We start from the raw sequence: 21,064 nt of genomic DNA, 5'->3' as shown, positions 1-21,064 counted from the left end.
GAAGAGAAGGAAGAAGACAGGGAGGATGTAGGAGAATATTTATATACATTTCATGTGAGTCCCAAGAAAAATGGCTGAGAATTTCCTGGAACTGATAAAAGACACCTATCTGCAGATTCAAATACCGTAGTGAAACCTATGAAAGAGAAATAAACATAAATCCTTATCTAGACACAATATAGTGAAACTTCAGACAAAGTTTGTTGTCAAAATTGAAGACAAAGAGAAAATCTAAGCTGGAGACAATATTACTTTGAAGGGAGTAATGAATAGACTTATCACCTTTTTTTTTTTTAATACTACTCTTTTTTTTTTTTTTTAATTTTTTTTTTTTCAACGTTTATTTATTTTTGGGACAGAGAGAGACAGAGCGTGAACGGGGGAGGGGCAGAGAGAGAGGGAGACACAGAATTGGAAACAAGCTCCAGGCTCTGAGCCATCAGCCCAGAGCCCGACGCGGGGCTCAAACTCACGGACCGCGAGATCGTGACCTGGCTGAAGTCGGACGCTCAACCGACTGCGCCACCCAGGCGCCCCAATACTACTCTTTTTAGAGCAGTTTGAAGTTCACAACTAAGTTGAGAGGAAGGTATGGAGATTTCCCATATACCCCATACTCCCATACATGCAGAGCCTCCCCCATTATCAACATTAATGGTCAGAATGGTACCTTTGTTACCGAGGATAAACTATACTGACACATCATAATGAGCCAAAGTCCAAAGTGAACCTTCAGGTTCAATATTAGTATTGTACAATCTATGGGTTTATGCAATGTATAATGACATATATTCATCATTATCATAAAGAGCATTTTCACTGTCCTAATCATCCTTTATGTTCTGCCTATTCATTCATCCCCCAAGTCCCTGGCAGTCACTGATTTTTTTATTGTCTCTATAGTTTTTGCCTTTTCCAGAATGTAATATGTTTGGCATCTTACAGTGTGTAACCTTTTCAGATTGGCTTGTTTCACTTAGTAATACATGTTTAAGGTTCCTCTATGTCTTTTCATGACTTGATAGCTCATTTCTTTTTAACACTGAGAGTATTCCATTGTCTGACTATGCCATAGTTTAGCCATTCATCTAATAAAGGACATCTTGGTTGCTTCTGAGTTTTGGCCATTATGAATAAAGCTGCTAAAAACTGTTATTTAGGTTTTTGTGTGGACATAAGTTTTCAACTACTTTAGGTAAATACCAAGGAGAGTACTTGTTGGATCCTATGGTAAGAGTATGTTTAGTTTTGTAAGAAACTGCTGAACTGTCTTCCAAAGTGGCTGTACCATTTTGACTTCCTACCAGCAATGTATGAAATTTCTAGTTGCTCCACATCCTTGCCAATATTTGGTGTTACCAGTGTTCTGGATCTTGGCCATTCTCATAGATGTGTAGTGGTATCACATTGTTTTAATTTGCATTTCCCTGATGACAGAAAGATGTGGAGCATCTTATCATATGTTTATTTGACATCTGCTTATCTTCTTTGGTCCATTTTTAAATCAGATTGTTTTCCTATAGTTGAGTTTTAAGAGTTCTTTGTCTATTTTGGGTAACACTCCTTTCTTAGATGTGTCTTTTGCAAATATCTTCTTCAGTCTGTGGCTTGCCTTCTAATACTCTGGACATTATCTTTTGCAGAGATGAGGTTTTAAGTCCAGCTATGAATTCTATCTTTCATGGATCTTGCCTTTGGTGTTTTATATGTAGTATCTTACTTAAGAATTTATAGAATAAAAAAAATACAATAACATTGTAGTATGGTTGGGAGCAAAATGTGTTAAATATGTTAAAATGTGTTACTGAGTGAGTGTAGGGGAAAATGGAATGATGAAAAAATAATCCAAAATAACTTATAAAAGGGGGAGAGAAAGAAAGCACAGGCAGGAAAAGAGAAAGCAAAAAATAAGATAGTAGATTAAAAATTAAATATATCAGTTGTTACAATAGATGTAAGTGGGCTAAACAATCAGTTTAAAATATAAATATATTGAAACTGAATTAATGAAATCCAGCTTTATATCATTTAAAAGATGCATATCTAAGGCATAAGGATACAGAAAGGTTAAAAGGAAAGGACAGTAAAAGTGTGTGGAAAAGAAAGCCGGTTTCTCCTAATTAATCTCAGGCAAAGTAGACTTCAAGGTGTTGTAAACTTTCTAAGTCTAAAGTTCTCTCTTGGCCAGCAAGAGAGTGGGATGCAAGATTAAAATATGAGTGATGGCTAATGTCTGAGAAAAGACAAGAGCCCCGAATAAGGGTCCTTGCTCCGTATTTATTAAGATCAGAAGGCTTATAAATGTGATGGACGTGCACAAAGAGACAATGAATCTGTGAACATTAACTCATGGGCATGAGGGAAAAGGGGGTTTTGAAGATATACAGTATTTGGGGTTTGGGTCAATATAAACCAAAATCCTGGTGTTGGGCAGAGAGGCAGATGGTTGTTAATGGTAGACAGGAGGCACGGTGTCTGTTAATCTTAGCTAGCCTAGGGGATAAGACAGATAGGGCAAATAACCTCAGGGTTAACAAGGCACCTTTTCTTTTGCTAATATGCTTCCCTCTGGGCAGATTTACCCACAGCAAGGCGGTCTATAGCCCTATATACCTGTTCACCTAATTTGGTCCTTCCCTCTCATGAAAGCAGCTTTCTGCTATAATAGTAAATTGGGGGGCACTTTTGCCCCGAATGCCTGATCTTGCTTACCTCATATACCTTTGTATTGGGGGCCTTTGAGCCCCTCTCTATTCTGGGGCTTCTGCCCCTCCCTCTCTATTCTGGGGGCCCTTGCCCCTCCCTCTTTTATTCTGGGGTGCTTATCTTGTTTACCCACGCTTGGGTGTGAGCATCCTATGGCTTTGTAATTCTTTATGCCATTGGTGTAAGCCCAGGGAATATCTAAGCTTATTCCCCACACAAGGCAAAAATTATTACTAGAGTAATTTCATAATGATAAAATTTCAAATCACAAGACATAGCACTTTAAATTGCAATTTAAAATTTTATTTGTATATCCCTAGTAATATAGCCTTAACATATATGATACAAAATTGACAAAACTACAAAGAATGATAGATGAATCCATAGAGCGAAGTTGTGGTAATTGACAGAATACAAACACACAGAAAAATCATTAAGGATGCAGATCACTTGAATATACTTAATCCAAACCTAATAAACATATATAGACCATTATGCTCCCAAAGTGCAGTTTACATATTCCTTTAAGTACCCATAAAACATTTAAGATATTGATTATAGTTGATGATGAAGTTCATTTCAACAAATTTCAAAGAATTGAAATTATACAGGATATACCATATGACCACAGTAGAAATAGTCTAGAATTCAGTAATAATAGATAAGTAGAAAATTCCATCCTGGAATTCATTCAGTTTCTAAAATAAGCCAAGTTAATTTCCACCTTTGCCTGGAAATTTTTTTTTCTATCACTCTTCCCCTATTAGCTTCTCTCAGCCTTTGGTCTCAGTTAAAATTTTATCTCTGTCCAGAGGTATTCTCTGATTAATCCAAAATGGCCTACTAGTTATTCAGTACCTCAGACTCTTGTTTGTTTTCTTAGTGTTACCTGACTTATTATTATTTGCCTGGTTACCCATCCTTGGGTCTCACTCTATATTGCAGATTCTGTGAGGGAAAGATCTGTGTCTGTTCTCTGCTGTTTGCAGTGCTTAGCACAGTGTCTGGCATATAGTAGCTACTTAAGAAGTGTTTATTGAGTGAGTGAATGAGAATGAACATTTCCATAATTTCCTTCTAAATACATGGTGGTGAGGAGGAATATAGCAATACACATGATAGCATCTTTGAAGGCATGAAAGATTATTGGAAGCTCTTTCACTTCTTAATTCCAGAGGCTTTTGCAAGGAATGTAATCAGATTTTGACAAGTGTTTGAGAAGTGTTTTAAGTTTGGGGGTAATTGAATTCTTATTTCCAGACTTAATGTAGTTAACATTTTAACCTCCATGTTTCATTTAGCATAGCTGTAGAAAATTTTACTTAATTAGCCTCCTAAATGAGGAAAATTGTCTGAAAATAGGAAAATGTATTTCAACAAATATTTTGTCCCAAAATACAAGCACAGCTGTATTTAATTAGGCTCCATCTCGAGTCTTACAGTGTACTTGAATTCTGTCTCCCTTTCAGCCTCTGTCCTTCCCACCATTTTCTTCGTCCTCTCCCTTGTCCTCCGCTTCCATGACTTTTATTACTTTTTTTGAAGTTATAAACATAAGTAAATTATTTAGAAGAAAAACCACTGGAAATAGAGCTGTAGGTTTCTGATGTTATCCTTAATTATAGTGTAAGAATAAAATAGTTTGGGCCAGATTCTTATAGTAACATACTGTGAGTCACTCTCTGATGTTGTCCAAGATGGAGATTTGAATCGAAATCCCACTGAATTGACTAGTTGGGTTAATCTACACAGTGATTCGCAACCCTGATCATACATTGGAATCACCTGGATGCTCTTAAAAACCACTGATGCCCAGGCCACTCTCCTAGAGATTCTGACTTAATTGGTCTGGGTTCCACACGTTGGTATTTTCAATAATCTTCTTAGGTGATTCTTATATGCAAGCAGGGTTAATAGTGATCTACAATTTTGCTGCTCCAACTGTGATCACTGGACCAGCTGCATCTGTATCACCTAGAGGCAGGTTACATGCGCAGAATCTCAGCCCCCAGAATTACCCAATCAGGATCTTCACTTAAATAGGATCTCCAGATGAAGTAAGAAGCACTCATCCACAATTTCCACTGGCTTTGTTGAAAAAAACAAATCAACTGAACTTGGGGTTAAGTCTGTACACTTATGCTCCCAAACATGATTCTCATGCTAATGAAGAGGTAGGTGTTACCAAACCTGTTTATGTCAGTTGTATTTGTCTTGCAATTGTAATATTATTGAATTGCTGTAAGTAATATATAATATATAAATCAGTGAAATATGAATGTGAAAAGAAATGTTTTCTTTAAATAAAAATTGAGTTGAGTGCTTTGAAAAAAGCTGCTAAACTCAAACTACTAAAAAATATACTCTTCAATTAGATGTCAGTAAGGCAACTGTAAAATATTGTGGAATAGGATTAGAATGATCCCTCTTTAGATTGCTTGGCAAGGATCTTAGTCCACTTAAAAAAATTAGAAATTATAGGTACTCCTGTTTTATTTATATAACCAAGTATGCAATGAAGCACAATCAAAGAATCTATACTAAAGAAATATGTTGTACTTCAAAACCTTGGGTTTGTGTTTTAAATTACAATGTTTAGGGTACATATGTATTGTTGTCTGTGACTTCTCACGTTAACTGATTTCTTTCAAACAATGGACCAAATAACTATCCAAATAACATAGGGTAAAAAGGCTTCTACTGAATATCTGTGTGACTGTCCTATTTGAATATTAATTGTATTATTCTCTTTCCGAGTTTTTTTTTTTTTTTTTTGGTTGTTGTTGTTGTTGTTGTTTTTGTCTGCATAGCAAAATAGTTTTCAAGCTTAGCTGTGTCTGGACAGCTTTTAAAAATAAAGAGGCCTCGGGGCACCTGGGTGGCTCAGTCGGTTGAGCGTCCGATTTCGGCTCAGGTCATGATCTCACAGCTCGTGAGTTCGAGCCCCGCGTCGGGCTCTGTGCTGACAGCTCAGAGCCTGGAGCCTGCTTCTGCTTCTGTGTCTCCCTCTCTCTCTGCCCCTAACCCACTCGCATTCTGTCTCTGTCTCTGTCAAAAATAAATAAACATTAAAAAAAATAAAAGAGGCCAGGTCCTACACTTAGAGATTCTTTGTAATTGGTCTGGCATGCAGCTGGGGCATAGAGTTTTAATGTTCTTCAAGTGATTTTAATATGCATCCACAGTTGAGAACTGTTGGCCTAGCAGGTTGGGAGCATATAAATTGGTTATAAAATCAATTTATAACAAATCGGTTCCAGCTTATATAGGTATCCTGAGTAGATGTCCATTAGGATCTGGGTACTAAGTATATTATTATGATTATTATTCTATTTTATTCTCTGAATGTATCATGAGTACTCTTACCCTGACTTAAATCATATTAAAACATTTCAGTGCTGATTTTTGCATGCTTCTCCACTGAGAAGCATTTCCAGTTATGCTCTTATAAGACGTTGTTCTCCCTTTCTGTTCCCACACTACCTCAGAGTTGCATGGAGTTACTTGTGCCTGTGCTCATCTGTTTCCCATCCTTGGCTAAATGCAGCTGGGAGACAGGAAGGCATCTGCCTAGTACAGCCCTTGGCGGACAGTAGGTTACCATAAATCCTCCTTTCCACCAGGTGTTGCCTTTCTTGCTACAAAACTCTTTCTGAAAATATTTTGTTTCTCTAGTTTAGCATTTTGTTGCTTTCTGCTTTCCTTTCTCCTGCTCCATCTCAAGTATACTTTTAAATGTTTCTGTCCTCTGCTGCTTCCTCTACTCCCTCCTTCTTCCTCATTGTGCTGCCTCTTCTGCATTTCTGGTACATGGAGTTGGCTCCCTTTAACCTTGAGTTTCTCCTATTCCCTTGGCTCATATTCTTCACATTATGGAAGGAGTTATTAATACACCTCTCAGAAAACTGTGTTTAAAATATGTCCTCCTTAAAGAGCTACCCCCCTCAACACTTTGCCTCTTTGTTTTGTGTGTACACAAGAGGTTAAGACTGCACAATCCCTGTTTCAGGGTCTTTACTCATAATCTCTTAATTGAGCACAGATGTGTGGTTTATATGAAAAGGGTCCTGCTTTACAACACACAAAGCATTTATGTTCAACATCTCCTCACTATAATATTGAAACAACATGTATCTCAAAGGTGTCAGTCATCTGGAAAAATGTTTTCCGAAAGTTAAACCAAAGATTAGGTGTTCAAGTTTTGACTGAGTTCACTGGATGTTTGGTGGTAAGGAAAGATACACAGAAGGACTGTCAGATGAATTCTAGTCCTGGCTTTGAAACTGACAATGTGTGAACTTTTCCTTATTATAGTTTACATTATGTTTTCTTTGTAAAGTGATAAAACCTGTTGCCTCATGTGTATTCATGCTGTCATTTTCACAGTTTGCGTGTACTGATGCAAATTCTATATTTTTCTCCAAGTTTTACCTCTGCTCATTACATTTATTTTTCTTATCCCCAGAAGACTAAATGAATTGATTACAGTGTCTTTTTAAAAGACTCCATTGTATGGTATTTAAGCCAGGATCAAGAGTAAGGCTACCTAAATGAAATGAAGTTCAGAATATATGTCACTTGCAATTTAAATTGGTAAAATTAAATTAGAGAAAAAAGCACTGACTCCTTCCTTCCAGCTATACACTTGGCCTTTTTCTATTATCTTCAAATATCCCATTCTTGTTTTCCCAGTATATAGCCCTGTAACCCAAAGGCTGATTTGGACAGGGTGCTAGAATTTTTGCTTTTGTTCTATTCTGGTAGTTATTTTTATCCTTTGCCTCCTAACCCCTCACTACTGCTAGATTTATGGTGTTTCAGGGTCGTTCTCTTTTTGGAAGAATAGGCTACTGACCTAAATTAAGGCCCCCTAGGAGAAACGCTCTCTGATCCTTTAGAAGCCCAAGGACATGATATATATAAAACGGGACAGGAGGGTTGCACGACTACTCTCAGGATCTCATTTCCTAAACTCTAATATTAGTTTTGCAAACAACTAAATTCCCAAACAATTAATGAGATTTAGTTAAAGGAAGCGATCATGTATAATTCATGAATTTGTGAATTATTTAAACCCTCTGAAATTCTGATCGTCGTAAATAGCACTGGCTCCTAAAAATTGGCTTTATGGAGAGGAAGGAGAAGTTCTGTCATCAAAGTGTCCACACTGACTTCGGTCATACGTGTTACCTGGTGTTCTTCACGTTAATAAGTTACTGCTCTGGCAGGAGCCAGCTGTTCTTTCATTGGCTGGTAGACAGAGCTGCTCTCCTTTCAGACGCTTCAGCTCCGTTGCAGTGGAAAGCAAGCTGCCATTTCACAAAAAGGGCAAAATACTTCTGTGAGACTCGATTTATAGAATATGAGAAAGAGGCAAAATCAAAGGATAAGGCCAAATGTAAAGAGAAGTGTGAAGATCAAAGAGGTCCAATGCACTTGTTTTCAGGCTTTTCATCAAACAGTAAGCTGGAAGAGAACTTAGCAAGAAATTCAACAAACCCGTAGAGTTTATTATGCAAGGCCAGTGCCGGGTGCTGAATAAGATCCAAAGACAAATAAGACACTGTCCCTGTCCTCATGTAGGAAAGATTTTAAAAAGTGTGTAACTAACTAGAACAGAAAAGGAAAAGTGTGTTCAGTGCTCTAATAGAGATTTAAGCATTGTAGAAAAGGGAAAAATTAATTTTAGCAGTCAGTGCTCAAGACTTTCATTACAACCCTATTGTTAAGAAAGGACTCCAAGTGAGTCCAGATGACAAAAAGAAGATTGTGGGCTGGAGAAATGCAGCATGGCTGATTGGAGTCTTTGAAGAATACTGAAACACTTTTACATTTTATTTTTGCTTGACTCCATAGAACCTTAGCCTGCCTCGTGAATGCATTTATTGTACATTCTTTTTAAATAGCTATAGTAAAAATACAAATATACATAATTATAGTTAATGAGATATTTTCTCATCCAGCAGCTTTGATTTGTATATCACCAACAAATAACTATCATGTTGGCCCAGAATAGATAACTGGCATTGTACATGGGATGTTTCAGAGTCCTCCCAGAGGAGATCAAGATTTCAAAGAAAACCTTATAAAAGCCACTACTTTATACAACTCTGCCCTGAATAGACAGCTTAAACAATCTAAAGACCACTGATACCTGGTGTTTTCAAAGAGAAGTTTAAAGAAATCAGAAGTCTCATTTCTCATCTAAGTGAATTATGTGGGTTTTCTTCTTGGTATCTGTAACTTTTATTTTGTTTTTTTTTTTTAATTTTTATTTTTTTTAATGTTTATTTATTTTTGAGACACAGAGAGACAGAGCATGAATGGGGGAGGGTCAGAGACAGAGGGAGACACAGAATCTGAAGCAGGCTCCAGGCTCTGAGCTGTCAGCACAGAGCCTGACACAGGGTTCGAACTCGTGAACCACGAGATCATAACCAGAGCCGAAGTCAGATGCTCAACCGACTGAGCCACCCAGGCACCCCTTTTTGTTTTGTTTTGTTTTGTTTTAATTTTTCTTTGTAACTTTTATTTTGTATTGGATCATTTTTAAAGGTGTTGATACCAACTGGGAATTTTAAAGTAGACTCCTATATGTCAATCTAGTAACAAAAAGGAAAAGCTAAATAGTGAGCAAGGAAATATTTAGAAGTGAAAAAGGATATATTCTTTCAGTTTTTATATTCTAAAATATTTTTAAGATTTTTTTATGTTTATTTTTGAAAAAGAGACAGAGCACAAATAGGGGAGGGGCAGAGAGAGAGAGAGAGAGAGAGAGAGAGAGAAACACACAGAGTCTGAAGCAGGCTTCAGGCTCTGAGCCGTCAGCACAGAGCCCAACGTGGGGCTCGAACTCAGAAACTTCAAGATCATGACCTGAGCCGAATCGGACGCTTAACCAACTGAGCCACCCAGGTGCCCCTATTCTAAAATATATTTTAGGTAAATTTGGATCATTTTTTCTACAGAGGTTGGCAGAAGTTGATTTTAATCTCATTAGAGGGATCTGCATTTTCTCTCTGCATTAATGACCAGTAAATCGGGATTTTAATGTGTGACTTAGGACTTTTAGAGTTTTATTGGCTTCTTTCACTTATCCATTTCTCAATTTGTGCTATAAAACTTGTGTTCACTTTTTGCAACTAATGACTTTCAAATTTGCATCTGTACTAGTTCTTGTCTTCCTGTTTCTTTTTAATTGTTAAAATGGGGGGAAAATGAAGTGAAAATAATTCACTTTAATTGCTTTTGCAGATTCTCTCATAAGTACAGTGCTAGTAATTATGTAATTAGTAATGTTTAATATAGCCTTGGTAAAACATGTGTACCATTTGTTACATCATTCTCTTGACTTTCCCCAAGTTCTAATTAATGTCCTCACCTGTGGCTGAATAGGCAGTATGTGGGATAATTCTGGGTGACATAATTCACATAAGCCATGATATGAATGCTGTCCCCTTGGAGTTATGCAAACAGCAGCATATACCAGGGTCACAGCAAATATGCATTTGAAATTGGTTAATATTAATAACTTAAGAGTAGTTGCAGTGTTTTCATGGGGGCCTAGCTTCTTAGTCTGCAAGGTGATAGGCCTATATGAATGAATGAATATCCATCTTCCTCCAAACTTCTGATCTTAAAAATATGCATGTAATATACACAATAAAGCACTTAGCATAGATATTTGAAAAATGTAGCCTTATTGATAAAATTCTACTTGAAGCTGGTAAATAATTCGGAATGTAAGAATCCAGAGTTATGTCACAAGAACCTTAATGCTATATGTGTATACACACACACACACGCACACACACACACACACACACCCCAAAGCCAGGAAAGAATGAAGTCTCTGATTTGAACACGTGAATGCAATTGAATTAAAGAAATCAATGCAGCAAAATGATCATTCCTTTGTTGTTTTATGGAAGTGGTTTCTATTACTTCATGCTCTATTGGGGAAGAGTAAGCAGCCAGATACAGTTCAGTTAGGAATTCTAGAGATGTTTTCTTTTTTCTTTTCTTTTCTTTTTTCTTTTTTTTCTTTTTTCTTTTCTTTCTTTTTTTTTTTTTTTTTTTCAGTATTGTGGTAGCCACAGTGATTATGATCTCCAAAGCTCTGTCTCTAATGCTTGCAGGGGCTGGCCTTGGTCAAAATCCAGGCATAGCCCTCATCTGCTTTCCCACCTCTCTTTTGACACTTGATTTCTCCAGAGCTTACTTAGTTCCTTCATCTTGCCTTCTGCTTGCCTGTGGACCTCATTTTGAGAAGCTACCTCATTTTTCCTTAAAGTGGATCTGCATTTTTTTTAAATGTCTCTATTTTTCTCTTCAAATTTATTTGCTCTCTGTTCCACTCTCTAATGCTTTTCTAAGCAAGCTACCCTTGTAAATGAGACCTCTTCATGGTTGAAAGTGAATTAATATGATAGCCACGTGTGCTGGTTGCTGGTCATTCCCGGGTGCCTCATTATCCCACTTCCATTCCCTCTCCTTCCCTGCCCTACTCTGTGCCCCAGGAGCCTACTGCATTGCCTTGGTATCCTTGCCAATAGGTTTTGGATAGGCTTTGCCAATGGGATGCACTGGCAGGAAATTAGAGGGCAGGAGGAGAGAGAGTTGGCCACATTTCTTCCCTGTTCCTTCCCTGCACGAGGCAGCATTTCTGGCAATTGCTGTGTCTCTCTTGATTATGGTTCCCTCTAGGCATCTCTTCCCCATAATGCTGACCCAGACGAGGCTCCAGTAAAACCCAGTCCCTGCCCTTGTTCCTCAGCCCTATGGTGGTGATAACTTCCCGCTATTGCCAGTCTTGAGTCCTTCACCAGCCCATTTGTTTCCTTTTGTCCTCTTGCAGAAGTTCACCACTCAGTCCCCTGTGTTTACATATAACTTGTGAATTTCTCAAGTATAGGACTTCAATTTGTCTTTTATTATAGTTAGCTGTGGATGAGTCTGTCTGCCCTACTGAATAGTAAGGGCATGCATCATGTCTCATTCCTCTCTGAGTTTTAGTTACCTAGCAGACTGCCTGGCATACACTAAGAGCTCAGTACATATCTGTTAAATGTATTAATAAATTAATATGACTTTTACTCCTTCAACTTATTCCTAAGTCCCAAAGACTTCCTCATGGCTTTTCCAGGATTCCTTGAAGTAGTTTTAGGAAAGATTATAAAATTTCTAAGTTTCTTAACATTTTTCCGCTAAAGAACCCGGGGAAATATATATACCATGATAGCCTTACTAGGTAAGGCCGCAGCAACTGATCAATAAAGAAGGCAAAAATCACTCACTTTGGGTTCTCCCTAAGCCAAGTTCACCCTGTTTGTGCTCGTTGCTTGAAAGGAAATGAAGCAATTGTGATCTCATTCATTATTGGGCTTTCTCCCTTTGCCAGGCTCCATTTGGTGCCCTATTGTCCCACAAGGTGCCTATTTGAGTCTTTTGAATTAAGAGTTTACAACAGAAGCTGCATCTGCTCTACATGAATATTAAATTATCATAAGACTTTGTATACAGAGAACTTACCCTTGTGTTTTTTACAGTTTCCTTTCCCTTCTGTTCTAAGACTTGGAATATCATTTTTTTTCCCCAACATACCCTTGGACTTGAATAGGCTGCAGTTATCAAGTCATATAATAAAATAGGCTTAGAAACCTTCAAATGGCAAGTACTTAATAGAAGTAAGGAGGTTTTATTTTTTCTCGTGATCATACAAAATGTGGTACTTATTAAGTATCACTGCACACACACTAGGTCAGAACTTGGTGTTTTGAGGTTACTGGATCTCATAAGAAAAAAGCACAGTTAAAAATTATATGTTGAACAGATATATCTTACAGTCAATCAGGTTCTGTAAGTAAATGCACATGCTATTTTAATTCATAATATGACAGATAGTATACAACTGACACCTCTCTAGTTTCATTTTGAATTTTCATTAAGTGTGTAAGCTTTAGCCAGCCTTTAAGTCACATAATTTATGCAAGTAAGTTATATTCTTTTCTAGCATGCTCCAAAAATTCAAAATCAATTCACTGGTGGTATATATTATGTAGTGAAATTATGTAGTGAAATATATGTAGTGAAATTATGTAGTGAAATATATTATGTAGTGAAAAGCTGAGTAAGGGGATCAGTTGAAGATAGCATTTTAACAACACAAATGCTTTCCATTAAATGTGCAGCTTCTAAATAATTAAGTTTTCACTGAAGATGTAGTTTGCTTTACACTTTAAATGAGTATTTGTACAACCATGTATATATTTAATATTAATAAAATTTATCTAATTTCTTTGTTACCAATTATAGGCAACTTGGTACTCTTTTACAATAATGATGCAAAAATCATATTTATTAAAGCAAAGTGCTAAAATAACTTGATACTTTTAAAGGTTATAGGGATATGTGAATTATGAAGAGAGACTTTCTTCAAATTCACGCAAAGGAATTAAAAGAAAATGTACACATCCGTTTTGTAAAGTCTATATAGTTAAAATTAAAAATTGGATTTAATAAACAAGGTCAACAAACTGCTGGAGTCTTTTCTTATCAGATGATCCATTCCACTGGTCTTTTTCTAGAATTTATGGAGCTCCATAGCATCCACAGTATCGAGTGCCCTATCAAAAAAGAAAAAAGAAAAGAAAAGAAAAACAATATATAATTGCAAAAACAAAAGTTAGTTCAGAGTCTGATAAAGGGGTTTAAGCCAGAGGGGGATTCTGAAAGTTTGGTTTCATTAGCTCCAGGGTAGCTGTCTCTAGGTGATGAATTAACATAACTGGTATGAAACCTTCATTTCAAAACAAGCAATTTCTGTTGACGAAATGTTTATATGAATTGAAAGTATTTTGGAAGTCTCAAAAATTTGGTAATTTCTATGTATTTTCACTAATTACAAATTTTTTCCTATTGAATCTGAAGTTCTAGTAACATTTTAGCTAACTGTGATGGAAACAAAGCAGACCTAGATTAAGATTTTTCAGCATCCTAAGTAGGGTGCCCTAACCTACATACATTTACAAATTAAATAGTGCTAACCCATAAAATACAAAACTTAATGTACGTGCAGAAGTTAAAATAGCTGCCTTTAAAATTTTATTTTAGAATTCTGTGATGGTATATAAAAATGCACTTTTCTCATATTTGTATTTTGCCATGATTTGTAGCCGCTTCAAGCACCTGCTTGATATCCCCTAAGCAGAGCATCATCTAGCAGGCATGAGTCAACTCTCGTGTTTTCAGAGTCTACTTCTGACTTGTTATTGTCCTTATCTTTTTGTTCCTTATTTTACTCTCTGAACTTAATGGACATAACAATAACTGGGTCCTACATATGCCTTATGTTTAGATTGAATTTAGGTTTTTGGTCATTCAGCCACTTTGAAAAGGCTTAAGACCATGTGAAATATGATATGAACACCTCCCAACTATTTTTCCAAAAGAAAAATTAAAAATAAATATATATGTATTTTTTATTCCAAAGCAATATGCCAGTTTCAAGGACGGACCTACTTTGAAGGAGAAAGAAATACAGTTTATTCCTCTTCTGGAGTGTGTGTTCTCTATGAATGTAAGGTAAGGAAACTCCTCTTTATTATGTAAACTCAGTGAATATTTCTGTAGAACCTCACCCTTGTAATATCTTGAAAACCTCTAAGGCAAAGAAAAAAATTAAGATAATAATTATAATTCAAATAGAAATTCTCATTATTTTTGCAAACATATAAATGAATGGCTGTAAAATAATTTCCCCAGTAAACAAAAAATGCTGTTTTCTCCAATTAACGTTTTATGAAGTTGTCTTATTTTTCCAAATTCAAACTCCCTCCTGTGAAGAAAATGTAGATAAAGTTAGACTCAGCCTGTTGTCACTCATGGTTTTTGACCCATGTGGCAAATATCACTTAGTTGAGTGGAAAATCATAGAAATTACCTAATTAAAATTAGCTTTGGATGCAGATAAGACTGATATTGTTCTTAATCCCTTTGGTAAGAATATTTAAAGTGATTAGAAGGGGAATTCTTTATAAATTTACTGCCATGGTCTTAAGTATGCTTCTGAAGCAAATGTCATTCTTTTTATCACTGCTGCTTGACCTACTATCTGAAAAAGTAAATAGGGTTTCATAAAACTTTTCATTTTTGCTTTTTTATAATGTTATATTTCTTGACATAAGGTTATATTTCAAGCGATATTCCAGCTGAAGGAAACTTCATATACAGTATCTGCCTTAGGGTTCCCTTTACATTTGATCCTTAATTTTTTTCTTTAAATGCTTCCTGTACATGTTTTTGGGGGTGATTTAGTATGCACAGATTATCTAGAAAATGAAGATGCTGTTGGCACCACTGATAAACTGTGAGCATGTATATATGATTATTCAGTGTTAGGGAAAGGAAAATCCTAAGAATTTTGCCAAGATAAATTGAAAGAAGCCAGCTATATACTTCATGCATCTTAGGTTAGAAGTCCTCTGGGATAAGCAAGGAGGAAACATAAAAGAGGCAAGACTGTGACAGATTTGATTTCCAAAATGAGAGGTCTGATTTCTTCATTCCCATTATAATGTACTTTAGCCACTTCTTTTGGCTTTAAGCTGGCTTTCCTGTAGTGGATAGGTCCCCATCTTAAAGACAAGGGAGCTAAGGTATATGGACATTAACATGAAGTACTGATCCTGTATGTCTTTTTTTTTTAATTTTTTAAGTTTATTTATGTATTTTGAGAAAGAGAAAGAGAGAGAGAGAGAACAGAGAAGGGGCAGAGAGAGAGAGAGAGAGAGAGAGAGAGAGAGAATCCCAAACATGCTCCATGCTGCCAGTGCCGAGCCCGACGTTGGGCTTCAGCCCACTAACTGTGAGATCATGACATGAGCCGATGTCAAGTCAGACACTTAACCGACTGAGCCACCCAGGCACCCCAACCCTGTATTTTAAGATGGATTTTCCCTGTTAGCATCCCTACACCCAACACTGTTTTGAGTGAAGTAGGTCCCACTATAAATACAAGGATTGGAAGACTTTGAGATCTAGTAATTCCAAATAAAGAAAAGGGAATTGGAGAAAAGTTACTTCAAGGAAAGTAGGAAAACGTTTCTCAGCTGGTTTCTACTGGTAAATTCTAACTTTGAAACATCAGCTCTAAATTTAAAAATCTTGAGGCATTTGAAACTTCTCAATGTGTGTGTGCGTGCGTGTGTGTGTATTCTTTTCATCTGATCACTGTGTTTTATAATACTGATAATTATGGCTTAGAAAGTTACTGAAATTGTTGCCAATTTGATTTAAGATAGCTATAAATGATTTCATTTAAATTGGGTTATTGAGAAGTCTGTATATAAACAACTCTGGAAATGCCTATACTCTGAATGTAAATACTGAGTGAATGGACAAATGTTACCTTAAAAAAAATTTTTTTTAACATTTATTCATTTTTGATAGAGACAGAGTGAGAGCAGGGGAGGGGCAGAGAGAGAGGGAGACACAGAATCTGAAGCAGGCTCCAGGCTCTGAGCTGTCAGCACAGAGCCTGACGCGGGGCTCGAACCCACGAACCGTGAGATCGTGACCTGAGCCAAAGTCAGGCGCTTAACCGACTGAGCCACCCATGCACCCTAAATGTTACCTTTTATTTACTCAAACAAAAGGCATCATTTCCTACCCTCTAATGTTGTGCTGTCCAATAGAAATATATAAGCCACAAATAATCATTTTTATTAGGCTAATTTTCTATATTTAACCCCATATATCCAAAATATTAGCATTTAATATGTAATCAAAATTATTAATGAAATACTGCACATTATTTTGTCATACTAATCCTTCAGATCTTGTATTTTATGTTTACAGTATTCAAGAGCTCCATGTAGCTAGTGGCTATTGATTGTACAGCACAGCTGTACCAGATTATCATAAGTTTCTGCAGTCCTTGACTAAACTCTTTACACTAAGAACTTCCATTGTTTCTTCTCCCTTTGGGCCCTGTAGTTTCTGTATTTATACCTTTACATAATTGACAGCTCTCTCAAGCTTTTGTTTTCTGGGCTGTCAAGGTTAGTCCTTGATTGTTCCTGTATTTTCAGTTTTGTGGCCTTGAAAGTATGTCCTGGGCGTCTATGACTTTAATAGTTATCCCAGAAAACATTATGGTTCTGAAATAAGATTCCCAAAGTGGACATTATTGTCAAACCAAAGGAAGACTAGCATTTGACACCTCTGTATACATGTCTCCTACTACTTTCTCTTCTTTGTGAGTGTAGTTGACATGTACTATCATATTAGTTTCAGGTATGTAACATAGTGATTTGACAATTATATACACTATGAAATGTTCACCACGATAAGTGTAGTTATCATCTGTCCCCATACAATGCTATTACAATATTATGTAATATTATGCTTATGCTGTATTTTTCACCCATGCGACTTATTATAACTAGAAATTTGTACCTCTTAATCTCCTTAACTATTTTGCCCATCCCCTGACCCCCTCTGTTCTAGCAACCACCAGTTTGTTTTCTGTATTAGTCTATTTCTGTTTTTGTTTATTTTGTTTTAGGTTCCACATGTGAGTGAAATCATATGGTATGTCTTTTCTGTGTGATGTTTCACTTAGCACCATATTCTCTAGGTCCAACCATGTTGTCATGAATGGCAAGATTTCATTCTTTTTTATGGCTAAGTAATATTCCATTGTCTGTCTGTCTGTCTCACATCTTCTTTATCCATTCATCTATCAATGTACACTTAGGTTGCTTCCATATTTTGGCTATTGTAAATAATGCTGCAGTAAGTATCAGGGTGCATATGTCTTTTTGAATTAGTGTTTTTGGTTTTTTTTGAGGAAAAAAACCCAGAAGTAGAATTAGTTGTATGGTCTGGCCATTTTCTTAATAGGATCATTTTCAAATCATTATAATCTCTTTTTATAGATACTACAGGAAGAGGAGATGTTGAAATGAGTACTTCTTCTGTAAGAGTAGTACTTAATAGAAATGACATCTAAAAAGCTAACTAAGCTTTTGAACAGTATTAAAATGGAAGCCTACAAGTTCCAACAGTTATTTTATTACTTATATGCTGCTATAGTTGATGACTATATCTCTTTGTTCTTAAGAGATAGGAGGTTGACAGTACAGAAGCCAACCAAATTCTGCCTTCTTTTTCTCTATACCAAAATCGCCTGTGAGAATCTCTTCATAACAGTTTGGAAAACTTTGAAAGAGGATATTGAAACGGCTCAGTTTTTACTTATTGATTTATTTATTTTTCACAGTGAGCTTCTGATCTAATTTAAGCTGTATTTGTACCACAGTTGTCATCTGGATGTGCAAATGTGTTGTAAAACTAAAGGAAATTTTCAGGATTCCTTAGATGTTTGACAAATTGTTTATATGGCTGCAATGTAGTATGCTCCTATTCTAAGAGCTGCTTATCCATTTTAAAGGATTTCCAATTACGATTTAATGTTAATTTGTGAGTGAGCCTGTGACCTGTGCAAAGTTGTCAGGAGGAAAATTTTACTCCTGTGTAAGCAGAGTCCTCTAAGATGCTGGACCTGGGAACTTCTTAGTAAGTCCTAATCCAGAAGTTTCAAGCATTTATTCTCTGTGTCTAATAGGACCAAACCATGAAGCTGGTTGAAAGTTCAGGCTGTCCTGCTTTGGATTGTCCAGAGTCTCATCAGATTACCGTGTCTCATAGCTGTTGCAAAGTTTGTAAAGGTAAGACATTTTTGTAAAGTAAGATCCATGAGCATGAGTCATTGTTGGAATCAAGTTAACTGACATGAAATAAAAATTTTATAAGCAAGTTATTTCCAAAGAATAACAGTATTTCCTTAAATTATTTCTCAATTTAGTAGACAGTAGGTAGTCACAGAATATTTATTATGATTATTGAATGAAAATCAAGGTGTTTCCATACATCTTTGCTATATGTCTTATACCTATCTCAGGTTCTGGGTCTTTGAATTTCTCTCTGTGTGCTGGTTCTGAGTCAGTGTGACACTGCTGGAGACATTGATACAATGGGGCCTGAGATATTTTATTAGTCTTCTTTTTCCTTTCTTTCTCTTTTTTTCTTTTTGTTTTTTCAGTTGGTTGGTTTTTTTGGTTTACTCTTTTTCTTTTGTTATTTTGTAATTGACTTTGCATAATTTTTTAAAGGTGTTTATTTTGAGATAGAAAGTAAGTATATAGGTGTAAGCAGGGGAGGGGCAGATGAGAAAGGGAGAGACAGAATCCCAGTGGGCTTTGGACTTGTTCAGTGCAGAGTCCGACACAGGGCTCAAACTCACGAACTGTGAGATCAGACCTGAGCCAAAATCAAGAGTTAGACGCTTAACCAACTGAGCCACCCAGGCATCCCACTCATGGACACCTATGCTCCTCATAAAGTGTGAGGCCATCAGACATGCATTGCTCATTCTGTGTTGCCTCTGTGGTGATAAGCCTAGGATCCAATAAGTAGAAAGGGCTTAGATTTTACAGTTAACTATAAAGAAAAAAGTAAAATTTGATCTATTCATACATGCAGTGGGTTGCCTCAGGAGGCAGTGAGTTCCCATCACTAACTTAATATTCTATGCTAAATTCTAAAACTTGGTATTTTATTGTAGATTCAACAATTAAAACTAAAAGATTGATGATGGGCAGTTCTTTAAGATCCTTACCAGTAGCAAGATTATATGTGCCTTTCTGTACATGTCTTCCTTGATTTTATGATGTGGCTATGTGTCTGTAACCCATAAGTTGAAAATATTGTTGTCAAAAATGCATCTGAATACATCTCACCTATTGAATATCATAGGTTATGCCTCGCCTATAGTCAGTGTCCTCAAAACACTGAAAGGCATACCTCATTTTATTATGCTTCACTTTATTGTACTTTGGATATTGTGTTTTTATAAGTTGAAGTTTGTGGCTACCCTATGTCTAGTGAGTCTATTGGCTCTATTTTTCCTAACAGCATTTGCTCTCTTCATGTTTGTGTCACATTTTGGTAATCTCACAATATCTCAAATTTTTTCATTATTATATTTGTTACGGTGATCTGTGATCAGTGATTACAACTTGCTGAAAGCTCAGAAGATGGCTAGCATTTTTCAGCAATGGGGCATTTAAAAATTAAGATACGTACATTTTTTAGACATAATTCTATTGCATAATTAATAGACTACAATATAGTATAAATATAACTTTCTATGCACAAGGAAACCAAGATTTACTTGACTTGCTTTATTGAGATTTTTGCTATATTGAGGTGGCCTGGAACCTGAACCACAGTATCTCTGAGGTATGCCTGTACATATGCCTACAACTGGGAAGACAATTCCTCTAATACCCAAACCTGTGTATAATAAACTGTTGATATCTCATGTAACTTATTGAAAGCTGTAATGGAAGTTGAAACACAATGGCTGTATGGGTACAAGATGGTTGTATTCAGTGTTTACCCCTTGTGATTACATACTGACTTGGAGCTGTCGTTCACCTGCCCTACCGCCTCACGAGGTGAGGATTGTACATTTATCATTAGCCCAGGAAAAGAATCAAAATTCAAAGTACAGTTTCTACTGGATGTATATCACTTTTGCTCATTATAAAGTTGAAAACTTACAAGCCAAACCATCTAAGTCGGTTCTGTCTGTATTTTATTGAAATTATCATTTGTGAATCTCTCTACTTTATTAGACTATGCCCATGAGAACAGGGCTAGCTCTTAATATTCACCTCTATATCCTTAACCCCTAGTAGACACCAGGGATGTTGTAGATGCTCTAATTGATATAGTTGGTACTGCATAGGGTACTGCCCTGTATGACCTATTAGCTCTTTTTGAATAATGGCTTTTATGATGATGCAAAGAAAAGTTTAAATGGGTGGGGGGGGGGAGAAAAAGGAAAAGAAACTATAAAACATGTACCATTATATTTCTTTTATACCTTGTCTATTAAAAGCAGACATAATATCCCTGTCCCATTTTTTTAAATTTTATTTTTATTATTTTGAGAGAGAGACAAAGAGCAACTGGAGATATGGGCAGAGAGAGAGAGGGAGAGAGAGAACCCCAAGTAGGCCCCATACTGTCAGCACAGAACACGATGTGGGGCTCAATCTCATGAACCTTGAAATCATGATCTGAGCTGAAACCAAGAGTTGGACACTCAACCCACTGAGCCACCCAGGCCCCCATCTTTAACAGAGTGGTGCAGTTTTGTTTTGTTTTGTTTTTCCTTTTAGCTCTTTCATCCATTCATTCAGTTAAGAGTTTTAAAGTCTCAGTTCTGTGAAAGGCTATTTGGGCATTTCAAAGTGGTTTTAAGACTTCGTCTACCAGTATTGGTCCA

General features: G+C 36.4%; 1 protein-coding gene across 1 annotated transcript in view; it reads left to right on the top strand.

The window, feature by feature from the left end:
• Positions 1 to 21,064, top strand: part of NELL2 (neural EGFL like 2) — a 335,790-nt gene that overhangs the window by 128,421 nt on the left and 186,305 nt on the right. The window contains 2 exon segments of the mRNA XM_030322242.1: positions 14,198 to 14,289; positions 18,335 to 18,437. Coding sequence (XP_030178102.1) covers positions 14,198 to 14,289; positions 18,335 to 18,437 — 195 coding nt within the window.

Source organism: Lynx canadensis, chromosome B4 (assembly GCF_007474595.2).
Source record: "Lynx canadensis isolate LIC74 chromosome B4, mLynCan4.pri.v2, whole genome shotgun sequence".
In the NCBI taxonomy this organism is placed as follows: domain Eukaryota; kingdom Metazoa; phylum Chordata; class Mammalia; order Carnivora; family Felidae; genus Lynx; species Lynx canadensis.
The sequence above is the reverse complement of the archived record's forward strand: the minus strand, read 5'-3'. Positions and strand labels throughout refer to the sequence as shown.